Here is a 13,130-nt window from a genome sequence, read left to right as displayed (position 1 = left end):
TTGTCCATTATCTCAACACCGTAGTCCGGCATTGTCCTCAGCTTATAAATCAAATAGGTGATAAAGGTGGTCCTAAATCTCACATAGTTGGGCTGAGCTGCAATACCAGACAGCACATGGACAAGTGTGGCGCTGTATCTGGTTGAAGAGCAAACACCATCCTCAGGATAGGTCATCAATATCAGATCGGCCAGGGGTCAGACACCGCCGGTCAGTTGTATGAGGAGAGGGTGCGCGCAGTGTGCACGTGCCGTCTCCTGTCTCTCTTCCTGCTGCTGTGTATGGCAAAGCAGTGGTGAGCAGGAAGAGAGAAGGAAGGCGGCTCGTGCAGGCTCTTCTCATACAGCTGATCGGCGGGGGTGCCGGGTGTTGGACCCCTGGCCGATCTGATTTTGATTACCTATTCTGAGGATAGGTCATCAATATAGTAGAGCCTGTATGAATGGTAAAGGACTAATTCATGTCCTTCCCATATTGCTTCCTTCTTCTGACCATATCTCCACAGTATTTCCTGTTAATTCTTGAAGGTGTTATATGTGGAGGTCCGATGCTGTATGCACAAATGTCAGGTCAACCACTGACTTTTGTAAGGCTGGCGCATTTTAGCATCTGTTTTACAGATGCTGTTCCCGGCCTCCTATTTAGAGAGAGTTGATAAAATCTGCATCAATGGGGATTAAATCCCTACCGGTCCTCCACCCCAGTCCCTCCCTACCCCATCAGACACAACAGTTACCTCTGTTTCAATCATTGCCATGGATGGAGCAGCAGGGGAACGCTCGACCATCACTCTTTACACTACCATCTTTTAGCCATTAGGAGCTAGGAGTTGTGATCAACTGTGGTCCCAGCAGATCAGTGAGGGTCACCAATATAGCAGCCCAAATTATATATATATATATATATATTTTTTTTTATCCAGTTGTTTTTATTGTGGAATTTTCCAGATTTTTTATAACTTGCTGATGGATAAGCGTTAAATGCATTTGGCTGGAACCGGCCTTTGGTTCAGAATAGTTGGCCTTACGCTTACCTCCTTTATAGGCTGCGTTCATGTTAATTTATATTAACGCAGGATAAGATATTCTGCCCACAGAATTCCACACGTGTTTCTGGCAGATATTCTAATGTTTCCTGTTGTCTGCAGACTGGATTTATAAAAATATTGCACGGAGGGGACTCTTCTGGTAATGCTGGCACTGCACCCTTTATCTACATAGGGGTAGACAACGTTTGGTCTGTAAAGGAGGTCCTTGACCTGTATGAGGAGCATAAGACCTCCTCATTGTCTCATATCTCTGCAGGAAAGTAGCCCAGCAGGCTGAGACACTCTGAGTGCTTTATGCACAGGATTTTACTGCATGGAAAGTACCTGCTTCTCATCGTGGTCCGTGACCTCCTAACACTGTTTGGTTGGTGGCTACCATTTTGCTTGTTCATATGCTGGGAGCTAAGGCTGGAGAACATGCAAGGATCTGCTCTGTTAGTGTCTCTCCGGGCATGCTTCCTGTCAGATCTGACATCAGGCATGGAGAGACGCAACAACACCCCATGAGTGCAGAGCACTGATAATTTCAATTGGAACAGGACCTGTGCACCATGCGATTGCCTTGTCACCTGTATTGCGCTTAGAGGGACTCTTTAAAGGTGCACATACACCTTCAATAGCTTTTCCTACCCCGTATAGAGTACATGTTTTCAGTGGCAACAGAGGACAAAGCCCCTGTTAGACATCTCTGGTGGCTTCTCATCTTCAGCCACAAAGAAAGGATCGGGCGGTAAAATTCAACTTGCCTGATTTTTCATTTGCTCAACATCATCTGTTGGGGGAGAGTAGGCTGGGGTTGCCAGTATCAGAATGTATAAGGCCTTGAAGGAGTTTTTCAGTTTGCATCAACATCCTTTAAAATAATCATGAAGGTAGCTGTCATTTTGTAATGTATTTTTTTTAAAATCTTTATGGCTCTTATCTTCCGTCCTGGGCTGTGGTCAAATGATCATGTCCAAGCAGCCATTTCCTGTTTCCTATGATCTTATGTCCATGGGTGGGGCGGTGATGGGGGAGAGTCTTTGTAACTGGGTGGGAGGAGCTATAAAGTAGCTGGGTGGTGTTGGGGGCAGTGCTGTGGGTGTGGAATTGAAAAGAGAAGTGCATCATGGGTTTGGTTGGATACAGCAACAGGAAGTGGAAAGATGGAAAGAAACCAGAGGAATTAGTTTACATAGTGAAAACGAGTCAGTAGAGACCTAATTGAAAAGAAAAAGAAGAAAAAAAAGAAAAATGTAGAGAAGATGTACAAGAGAGAAGCACCTACATGAGCAGGTCTGATAAAAAACATAATCATCCAGGAAAACCCCTTTTAAGACTTGATTTGCTTGTTTCTGAATATTCACTGATTTTTATTATTTTTTATTATTGACCAGCGTCAGTAAAAATGAGGCAGTTGTAAATACGCACTTCTTGTAAAGGCCATTGCTCGAAATCAGTCATCAGTGCCCAGAGGGAATGTCCATCTGGTCTTCGGAAAACCACCAATTTAAAAAGTAATTCCATGTGAAGGGGCCTTTAGTAAATGAACATGACTGATTCTTTTATTTTTTTATTTTATTTTTTTTAAACCAGAACTAAACCGCAGAGGCTCAGACGTCTGTAAATTCTCTGCATTATCATCCCCTGGTAAAATGACCATCGCCGTGCAGGCTACTCCTGAGTACCTTACTTTTTGGCTCACATCACAGGGTTTTATAATCTCTTAAGGAAAATGCTTCACCAGAAGACTGCTAGTAATGACGTTCTGGAATGCTCCGCACATTCCTGCTGTATTACTGGACAAAATTGTTGAACTTTCTCTCTTCAGACTTGGAAACTTTTTTTTTTTACTGGGCCAAAAAGACTGCAGTACGTTACCGCTAAATGCTTTACCATGAGGACTAAATGTTTAATGATTTCTTACCTAGAGGTTTTTTATTCGGGGCAAAAAAATATTTCGAATGTCAGGAGCGGTGACAGGTCCCTTTAGGATCTATCACTTCCCCTTACTTGTCAGATTTAGTAAATGATATGTATATCATTTATTTATTTATTTATTTATTTATTTTGGAACTCTGTATTGTGCTATTCCTCGGTTATAGCTCTTCCAAATTTACAGTTGCGGATGTGTCCCGAACACCGACATTGTTCAGTCAGTGCTGACAGTGTTGGGGTCCATTCACACGTCCATAAGTGTTTTGTGTTCCGCAAATTGCGGATCTGCAAAACACACCATGTGCGTTCCATGTGCGTTCCGCATTTTGAAGACCACACATGGCCAGCACTATTATAGAAATGCGTATTTTTGTCCGTGGCTGCGGACAAGAATAGGACATGCTCTATCTTTTTTTTAAATGAATGGGTCCGCACCCGTTCCGCAAAATTGCAGAAAGAATGCAGACTCATTAATGCCGACATGTGAATGGACCCTAAAAGTGTGTAGGGACACACCCTTTTGACAATTAGAATGGTAGCTACTGGTTGTCAATTTATTAATATAATTCCAGGAGTTTGAAGAGGTGCAATACAGAGGATTAAAAAAACATAGCCTTTAAGAAATTGTTACAAGATTTATTTTATTGTACAATCTAACAATCCTGAATGGGGTTAGCATTGCATTATTGCTTCTTTTTTTTTTTATATCTCTGCTTGCTGCCATTAAATAGGAATTTACAGGGAAATATAACAAGCAAAGCATCTGGCAGCAAATAAAGATTGTGAAAACTACACCTTAGTGGCACAGAAATTACTTAAAGTTGTAGAACTTTTCATAATACAAAAAAAATCATCACCTTTATTTGCTAAGACCAGAATACTCCTTTAGGGGTACGTTCACAAGTGACTGTAATGGTGCTGGTTTTTGCAGAAGATAATCTGCAGTGTGTCTGCAGGAAATCCACAACAGGAAAAATGCACCAAATTATGATTTATTTATTTTTTGTGGATTTCGTTGTGGAAATCCTGCTGTTTTGATGCAGATTTATTTACTTTTTGCATTGCAAAGGATGAAATCTGCAGTGAAAATGGGGAGCATAAATTGACGTAATGTAGATTTCAAATCCGCACTGCAGGCCTCTGCCGCAGATATTTTTCCACATTGTAAAATATAATTCACTTTGCTGGTACTGTAAAATACTGCAGATTTTCTGCACACAATTCCACGAAAATCTGCAGCATATCCTCTGCAGCTCAATGCAGAGTGAGCTTCACAGTGAAGCTCCGCGTCCAGTGCATTTAAAGAGCAGAATCTGGAAGAATAAAACTTCATGTTCACACTGCTCCTAATAATAAGCTTAAAGGTTACAATGCATACAACACAAGGTACTATACAAGTTCCCCCCGCCCCCCATCATTCTGCACCCAATACCCCATAGTGGGAAAGTGAAAGCAGAATGTTCAATATTTTTGTTAATTTATTGAAAAGTAAAAACTCAAATCTTGCATTGACATAAGTATTCAGACCCTTTACTCAGGATATTGCAGCCTCCAGTCTTCTTGGGTGTGCATGCCTGGATATGGGAATATTTTGCCAATCTTCTTTGCAGATCTTCTCAAGCTCTGTCAGGTTGCATAGGGACTGTTGATGGACAGCCATTTTCAGGCCTCTGGCTCAGCCACTCAAGGAACTTCACAGAGTTATCCCTAAGCCACTCCCGTGTTATCTTGGCTGTGTGCTACGGTCATTGTCTTGTTGTTGGAAGGTGAATCTTCAGCACATTCAGAGGTCCAGAGCACTCTGGATCTGGTTTTCAGCCTCCACATTCCCTCAGCACTGTCAAGTCTTGCTGCCCAGCTGCCAAAAAAGACCCCCATAGCATGATGCTGCCACCCCCATGCTTCACTGTAGGGATGGTATTGAGCAGGTGAAGTGACTGGTTTCCTACACACATGATTCTTAGAATGGAGGCCAAAAAGGTGGGCTTTCCCATTAAGCCCAGATTGGAGGAGTGCTGCAGTGATGGGTGACCTTCTGAAAGTTTCTCTAATCTGCACACAGGTTCTTTAGCGCTCAGCCAGAGTGACCATTGGGTTCTTGGTCACCTGTCTTACCAATGCCCTTCTTCCCCGATTAGTTTGGTGGGGCGGCCAGCTCTAGGAAGAGGCCTCCACACAATCGTGTCTCTAAGCTCTACAGGCAGTTCTTTCCTCCTCATGACTTGGTTTTTGCTCTGATATGCATTTTCAGCTGTGAGGCCTTATATAGACAGGGTTGTGACTTTCCAAATCATCAATCTTAACATCAATCAAGGTGTAGAAATATCTCAAAGATGATCAAGAGAAATGGGAATTTTTTCAAGTGTCAAAGCAAAGGTTCAGAAATTAGTCTTTCCTTTTTATTAAATTGCAAAAATTTCTATAATTCCATCTTCACTTTCTCATTATGGGGCATAAAGTACAGACTGATTGGGGAAACTTCAAGAATTAATTTTATTTTTAGTACAAGGCAGCAACATAATAATATATAGAAAAAAGTATAAGGATCTGTAGGCTTTCTGAATGCACTGTATCTTTACTGCTTTCCTCCGCCCATACCTAGTGCTGTCAGCAGTTTAGCATAGTCAAAACAGCTGACGGATACGCTTTGAATGCAGTGGTCCCTCCCCCATGATGAGATCTCTGCACTTTACCGTTTCCTGGATTGGGTATTGTATGACATTATCCTTCATGTTTTGTACGAGCAAATTCTCCTCTAGATATCCGAATCCAGGGACTGTTTCTGTACATATATATTCTGGACCGATCACTGGTATTTTGAGAAGGTGCTGTGACTCTTCCTGCATGTTTCAGGCAGGTTATGCAAAAAGGAGGGGAGGTCTTTTGCCATCTTCAGAGAAAACTGCATTTTCTTGCTTTGATTAGAATCAAGAAGCCCGAAGCTTTAACCCTTAATGACTTGTGACATGCGTGTATGTCACAAATGTACGGGGAGTATGTTCGAGGAAGCCAGCTGTGTTATATGGCCGGGATTGGAGATGACTCCAAACTCCGAACACTTAAAGGGGTATTCCAGCCACAAATGGTGAAGGAAAAAAAAATAAAAACTGATCTTACTTCCTGGTTACATTTCACTTCCTGCTTCTTGACACTGCAGGAAATGGCTGGAATTGATGCTCGACCAATCCCTGGCTTAGGCAGGTCATCGCTGTAGCCAGTGATTGGCTGAGCCACATTTGCGTCCATTTCCTGCTGTGTTGAGACAGCATCAGAAAGTGGAAAGCAGTGAGTATCCTGGGATGGGATGGACAAGGTAAGTTTTTTTTAAATTATTTTTAATTTTTTTGTGCAGCCTGGAGAAGAGGTTTATGTTTGCATCGGAACACCCCTCAAATGGCGCAGTTAATAGCGACAGCTGCATGTATAAGGGTTAGATACTCAAGCACAAAAGCTCTATGTCTGCCCGTATACATGTATACTTCTGATTGTTTCACATACATATAATTTAGGTCTCATCTACACAGGCTGCATGCATCCCGCATCTTCCCCTTTCACAGGTTCCATTCTATGTTACAAATTCCTATTCTTGTCCACAAGAATAGGACATGTTCTATCCGCAGATTGGATGCGGATGACAAATACGGTCGTGTGGGAGAAAATGGCTTCCGTTGTACACCATTGTGGCTTCTAGGAACTTACAACCCCATTCTCAGTTAGGTTGGTCAGTAGCTCTCCATTTATGATCTGTAAAACGAACAGGAGCTCTGAGTGAGCGGATAGACGTGTCGCACTGCCCCGGATCAATGAAGACCTCTGCTAGGAGATCCATTCGCGTTCTTTACAGCTGTAAGGCAGGCGTACAGCCTGCGCCCACCATAGATCGCTGTTGGCGTGCGACTTCTCTTTTCAATCCCACTAATTTGTTGTTGGTTAAACAGTGAGGAGAGAGTCAGCAGGCAGCGGGGGCCATTACTGGAATACTCGCCGACAAGCCTCACTGCTGCACGCCGAAAGGAAGGTGAAAAATCAAGTGTTTTCCTGAAATTTAAAAAAAATAGGACTGGAGTGTTTCCCCGATGCTATGAAAGTCTCCATTCATGCGTTCAGATATATACGTGTGGAGTCCAAACTCTGTTTTGACAGCTGCACTGTGTAAAATGAGAGGCGCTGCCAGATATCTTTTTTTTCTATTTCTACTTCTGTTTCCTGTTTATAGTGCTGGAGGAGCAGAGCATGATGGGTAACTGACGGTTTACATATTATTTTGGCATATCCGCATCAACCCCCGAGACCAGTGGGCTTTCCTATTTTGTTTAGCCAGTGAAAAAAAATCGAGGGTCAGGATTATCTCCGAAAAATGTAAGGCCTCCTGCACGTGTCTGTACGTCACATGGGTCTAGTATGGAGGTCGATCTGGGCCGATATTGTACCTCGTTAAGGCACGACCTTGTCCAATCGCTGCTGTAATCTGCAGGTGTTCTGATCTGATACCTCAGAAACCTCGTTAAAGGAGTTCTCCAGAATTTTCAGATTCATGACCTATCCTCAGGAGAGGTCACTCTAGAAAAAAAGTCATCTTCCATCTCCTGTATGCTTTTATGCACATTATTACGTCATGATTTACACATTGGAGCGCTACGCTCGATTCTCCATTCACACGACTGTAGCGTCGTGCTACAGAATGCAGAATACGGGCGCTGGCCGCGTGCACTCCGCATCACAGTGCGGACCCATTGGCTTCAATGGGTCCGCAAGATGTGGCGAAAGATAGGACGTGTTCTATCTTTTGCGGCACAGACCGGGAAGCCCACAGAAGGGCTTCCATGTGTTTCCGTAGACTTCTGGGTTCTTTCCTCCACGCCACAAAAGGTAGGACTTGTCCAGTCTTTCACCGCATCTTATGGATCCTGGACCCATTGAAGTCAATGGGTCCGCACTGCAATGCGGAGTTCACATGGCCGGTGCCTGTGTTTTTCACACCTGTGGTTTGCGCTCCGCAACATGGGCACAGCGACACTACAGTTGTGTGAATGGGGCCTGATTCTAATCGTATCTTGTGATAGATGTCCATGGTTTCTTCTGTTAGTATTTCTTAGTCTCTTAAATACTTATCACTTTATCGTTTCCTTATTGAATTATTGATTTATTCTTTATAATGTAAAATTCAACAAAAATTATAAAAAGAGGGAAAAAAAATAGAAATTTACACCTCCTATGAGCAGACATAGGTTTGCTCCAAACCCGCTCCCTGAAATCCATATCTTTTGTCTCAACGTTTTTCAAATCGGGCCGGCACTAAGAATTTTTTTAATTACACGATCATATGTGTTTTGCGTTCCGCAAAATGCCATCAGTGTTGTCTTTATTTTTTTTTTTTAAGCGGATCCATTGTAACAATGCCTAAAACGGACAAGCATAGGACATGTTCTATTTTTTTTGCAGGGCTACGGAACAGACATACTGATGCGGACAACACACATTGAAATGAATGGGTCCGCATCCTATCCGCAAAAAAAATGGAACGGACACAGAAACGAGCAACGTTCGTGTGCATGTAGCCTTACTCTGCGGTTTAGAGGCATTGGGACAGTAAAAAAAACTAAATTGATTGTGCAGGTGGACATATCCTTAAACGGTTAACTGTATACCTCTGGTTCAGAGGAGTTGTATGAGATCTAGATACAGTCCCACCCCCGAGCTGAGATGTAATACCACCTACAGGCCATAGAGCGGCACTGTTTCTAGATAGAAGAAAGTAGTCATGCTTCCTTTTTGAAATGTGATACTACCCCTTTAAACCCATGCTGCACTGTTTAAAGGGCTTGTCCCACAAACAACATTTAATACCTACCCAGAAGATGGTTAATAAATCTATGATCGCCGCTGGGGTCCCCATTGATAACGAGAGTGGGAAGTCCCAGATCCCCTTATGTATATTTAGTGGTATCGTTCATGCGTGACCACTGCTCCATTTACTTCTGTTAGACTGACAGATTGCTGAGCACTGTACTAGGCAATCCCATGGAAGGGAATAGAAAGGCGGTAAGCAGTTGCCACTACTGCTCCATTTGCATGAGGTCTCGGGGGCCCCTCCCCCTTGTTGTGACCGTTGGAGCAGTTGATCGTCAGTGGACACACAGTAATGATGGGCCCACCCCTTTATTAAACTAAGAAATGTATCGTAGCTCTTTCTACATGATCCCGATACAAATAGATCTGCTCCATCTGCCAGAAACCATCCAGAGGTCAGGATCTAGCCACGTGGGTGGGACTTTTGAGTCCTGCTAAGGACTGGATAAAGCAGGGCGGTGAGGAGGAGGGAGCGAATGGCGATCTCCTAGGACACAGAGAGGAGTTCTTTTATATATTTCCTAGTTTAAACTTTAATAGAAGTAATAATTATCTGAAAAAAATAGGAAAGGAGGAGATTAAGGGAGGAAATGCTGGAATATTTTTTGTGTATATTTTTTCATGTTTTAGTGTTCCTTTAAGGCCTTGTGCACACGACCGTATGTATTTTGTGGTCCGAAAAAAAAATTGATCCGCAAAAAAATACGAATGTGCATTCCGTATTTTGCTGAACGGAACAGCTGGCCCCTAATAGAACAGTCCTATCCTTGTCCGTAATGCGGACAATAATAAGACATGTTCTCTTTTTTTTTGTGGACCCATTGAAATGAATGGTTCTGTATACGGTCCACAAAATAAGGAACGGACATGAAAAGAAAATCCGTTGTGTCCATGAGCCCTAAGGCGATAAGACACCTTTAACTCTTCCTCCAGCTCTTAAAAAGTCTTCCACTGCGGATTTTAACAGGATCTTTACTTTACCTGCGCAGTCTATAGATAAACCCGTCCAAGGATCTCCTTATGTAACATCTGAAGGCGTACCTCGTAGGAGCCTGTTTAATGTTCCCTGTGACTGGTTTTCTGTCTATTGTCTTGAGTAAATTGGCAGTTTTCTACACGGAAGGATTTCAATGTTAAATGTGGTTGTGACCATCCTCGTAGGGCTGGGGCTGGTGATCTTCTTCTTCCCTCAAGCAGTTCTCTTTTGTTGCACATTTTTCACATGTCGGGTTCTGCTCCGTTGGTTTCAATAAAAGTATGAGACAGAGCGCAGATTTTTCCCGTTGAGGCGCCATTTTCTTTCTTTATTGTCCGTGTGTTTAGTCATAGGACATTGTTTTTATTTTGCCCTTTTTATAGCCCGATCTGAAATATGTTCAGTTTCGAGACTGCTTTCAGTCTAGCATTTTAGTGCATTTGTTGGCCTGAATGTTCCCTTTCTCTGTGTTAAGATGTTCTTGTCATTTTCACGCTTTAATGTACGACCAGAACAATTCGGTCCTAAATGAAGGACACCTGGCCGCGCGGGTCCACAAATGGCATTTTAATGTCCATTCATTTGGCTCATTAAGCCTGCAAGCCTTAGACGTTGAGTGTGAGAGAGCGCGCCTCATCATCCGTGACCCTTGGCATTCTGATATCATTGCACTCAAGGTTGATTTTGGATCATGTCAGCTCCTGACGAGTTGCGTTCTTCCTGGCTGGAGAAATGGATCTGTTCTAAACCAACTATGAGAGATCCAATTCCTCAGTTGCCAGATTTTATGTTATTTTAGATTTTGTATCACAATAATTTTTATTTTATTTTTTTACACTTGCTTAGTCTTAATATACTAGAAAGCTGACATGTTCATAGTGGATACCGGCGTATGATACCACTTGCCTGGCTTAATGGAAAATTAAATCAATGGGCATATTTCAAGGGTTGCTCCCCCTTTTCATACATATTGGCTATATTCAAACAGCAGCTATAAAATCTAGTATCATTACTATTTCCGTTTTCACTTAATTTTACTTTGTGCAAGGAGATTGGAGGTAAACTTCTGTTGGTGGATCTGTTCTTACTTTATTACATCACATATATACCGTACTGTATATAGGGAACTTTTATATTTACTGGGAGTGGTGCAGAAAGTCTTTTGTTAACTGGAGATCATCCACAAACTGCTGTTGATGGATCTCTTCTCTTTTTTACATCGCATTTATAGAGGGACATTTTTATATGTATATCCTGGGAGTGGTGCAGAAAGTCTGTTGCCTAGAGATTGGCAACAAACTGCTGTTGATGGATCTGTTATAGATGGAACTTTTATAGGTACTGGATGTGGTGCAGCAAAAATGTGTCAAGTCAACCATTGCATTTTAATTAAAGAGACATTTCCTGGAAAAACCACAGTAAATAAATCCTGTCATTTTAAAATAAAAATCAACTTGCCCTGAAAACAGTTGTGCCACTTTGTATAAACAGGTTGTTTTAAGTCTCTTTCTGTACAGGTGTTTGGGGTACCATTCAGGGGGTACAGTAGCACCCACTGAAGCACAATGGTGTGGAAATCTTACAGATGCTCTTTATTACTAAAGAGGTCTTTCTGGTGACAGATTCCCCCTCCCCATTAGAAAACCTTTTGCAGGAAATGTTTTTTTTAGAAGGGGGTTCTTCCATGAGGATGCATTTTATCATGCTAAGAAGGTGGGCGCTCCATATTATTATCTTCCATGTAGATGCATATCTCGTGTGAAGGTAGGGAGGTTTCCTCCTTGAAGGTACATTATGCTGAGGAGGTGAGAGGTTCTTCCATGAGGATACATATCTCGCTGTGAAGGTGGTGGACGGGTTTCCTTCATAGAGGTACATATTATTTTCAGAAGGTGGGGAGGTTTCTTCCATGAAGATACATATCATCATGCTGTGTATGTGGGGGGGGTGCGTTCCTCTGACAAGATTCGTATCGCCATGCCGTGAAGGTGCAACGTTTCTCCATGTTACCGTGTATTCTCACTGGGTAAAGTGCTATTTTCTGCAACAGTCCAACCCATGTGTATGCGTCTTTACATGTACTGAGCCCCTGCTGGGTGGCTCTCCGGACCTGCATGCTCACTACAAGTGTGAAATCTATATATAATGGTTGTACATACCGACTGGTATCGAAATTTGATTTGTGTCCCGTAAAGTGTTTGTCTTTAATATACTCACTTTTATATATAGTCTCTTATGATTGTTGTCTATGCTAGCAATAATTTTAAAGCAAGCTGATAAATTTGTTGACTGTTTACTGCTATATAGACAGCCATTGGTTGGTAGTGGTTGTTCTTTCTCCATAAAATTATTCCCGTTCTTGTTCGGATCAGCCTATTACCATCTTTATAAAGGGCATGGCGCGGTGGCTCTTATATGGAAGCTTAAAAATCAAAAGCTCTTCAAGGCTTTACCTAAAAAAAAATCTGTACCTTTTCTCAAGTGCCGCTGCAGGTCTGTATGTCCAGGCGGAAGTAATAAAAGGGTCTCATTTCTTTTTTTTTTTTAAGCGTTTTCCGTGGTGTGAAGGAGGAATTTCATATGCAACTTTAAGGATTTGTTCTTCAGAGGTCATCAGTGCTAATACTTATGTACTGGAGAATTGGATTGTTGTATTATTCGTGCAGCGTGGTTGTGCCGATCATGCCTGACGTGGATGTTTTTGCTCTTTAGGTTATGCCTTCCTGCTCTTTCAAGAGGAAAGTTCTGTGCAGGCTCTGATAGACGCCTGTTTGGAGGAGGATGGCAAGCTTTACCTGTGTGTCTCCAGTCCCACCATCAAGGACAAACCTGTAAGGAACGTGTATTTCATCTCGCCCCATCTGTTCCATTGTTCTTAAAGGGTTTCTGTCAGCAGGAAAATCAGGTAATTGACCTGGCTGACATTAGCGATGTACTAATATCAGCTTAACATTACTACATTAGCGCCATCTCACTGCGTGCTGCCGTTATTGAGAAAAATGAACTTTTATAATATGCAAATGAGCCTTTAGGTGCAGGGGGGCGTTGTTCCTGCTCCTAGAGGCTCCGTTCTCCCACCTCTGGCCACGCCCTGCTACACTAGATTGACAGGGCCAGGCAGCGCTGGTCTCCTCTTGCCGGCCCTGTCTGTCGTGGAAATCTCGCGCCATTCAGTATTCTGCGCAGGCGCAGTGAGTGAAGCTGTCAGCCGGCGAGCATCATTCACTCAATTCGCCTGTGCCTAATACTGAACAGGATGGCGCAGGCGCGAGATTCCCGCGGCAGACAGGGCCGGCAGGAGGAGAGCAGCGCTGCTTGGCCCTGTCAATCTAGTGTAGC

The 13,130-nt window shown here is 42.8% G+C and overlaps 1 protein-coding gene across 4 annotated transcripts in view; it reads left to right on the top strand.

The window, feature by feature from the left end:
* The window catches only part of CPEB3 (cytoplasmic polyadenylation element binding protein 3), a 116,563-nt gene that overhangs the window by 88,454 nt on the left and 14,979 nt on the right, over positions 1-13,130 (top strand). For all 4 annotated transcript variants that reach the window (XM_044297334.1, XM_044297333.1, XM_044297332.1 and 1 more), the window contains one exon: positions 12,504-12,622. In XM_044297334.1, the coding sequence (XP_044153269.1) occupies positions 12,504-12,622 (119 nt within the window). The remainder of the gene's footprint in view (positions 1-12,503; positions 12,623-13,130) is intronic.

This window comes from Bufo gargarizans, chromosome 6 (genome assembly GCF_014858855.1).
Source record: "Bufo gargarizans isolate SCDJY-AF-19 chromosome 6, ASM1485885v1, whole genome shotgun sequence".
Lineage (NCBI taxonomy): Eukaryota > Metazoa > Chordata > Amphibia > Anura > Bufonidae > Bufo > Bufo gargarizans.
This window is presented reverse-complemented; position numbering and strand designations above follow the sequence as displayed.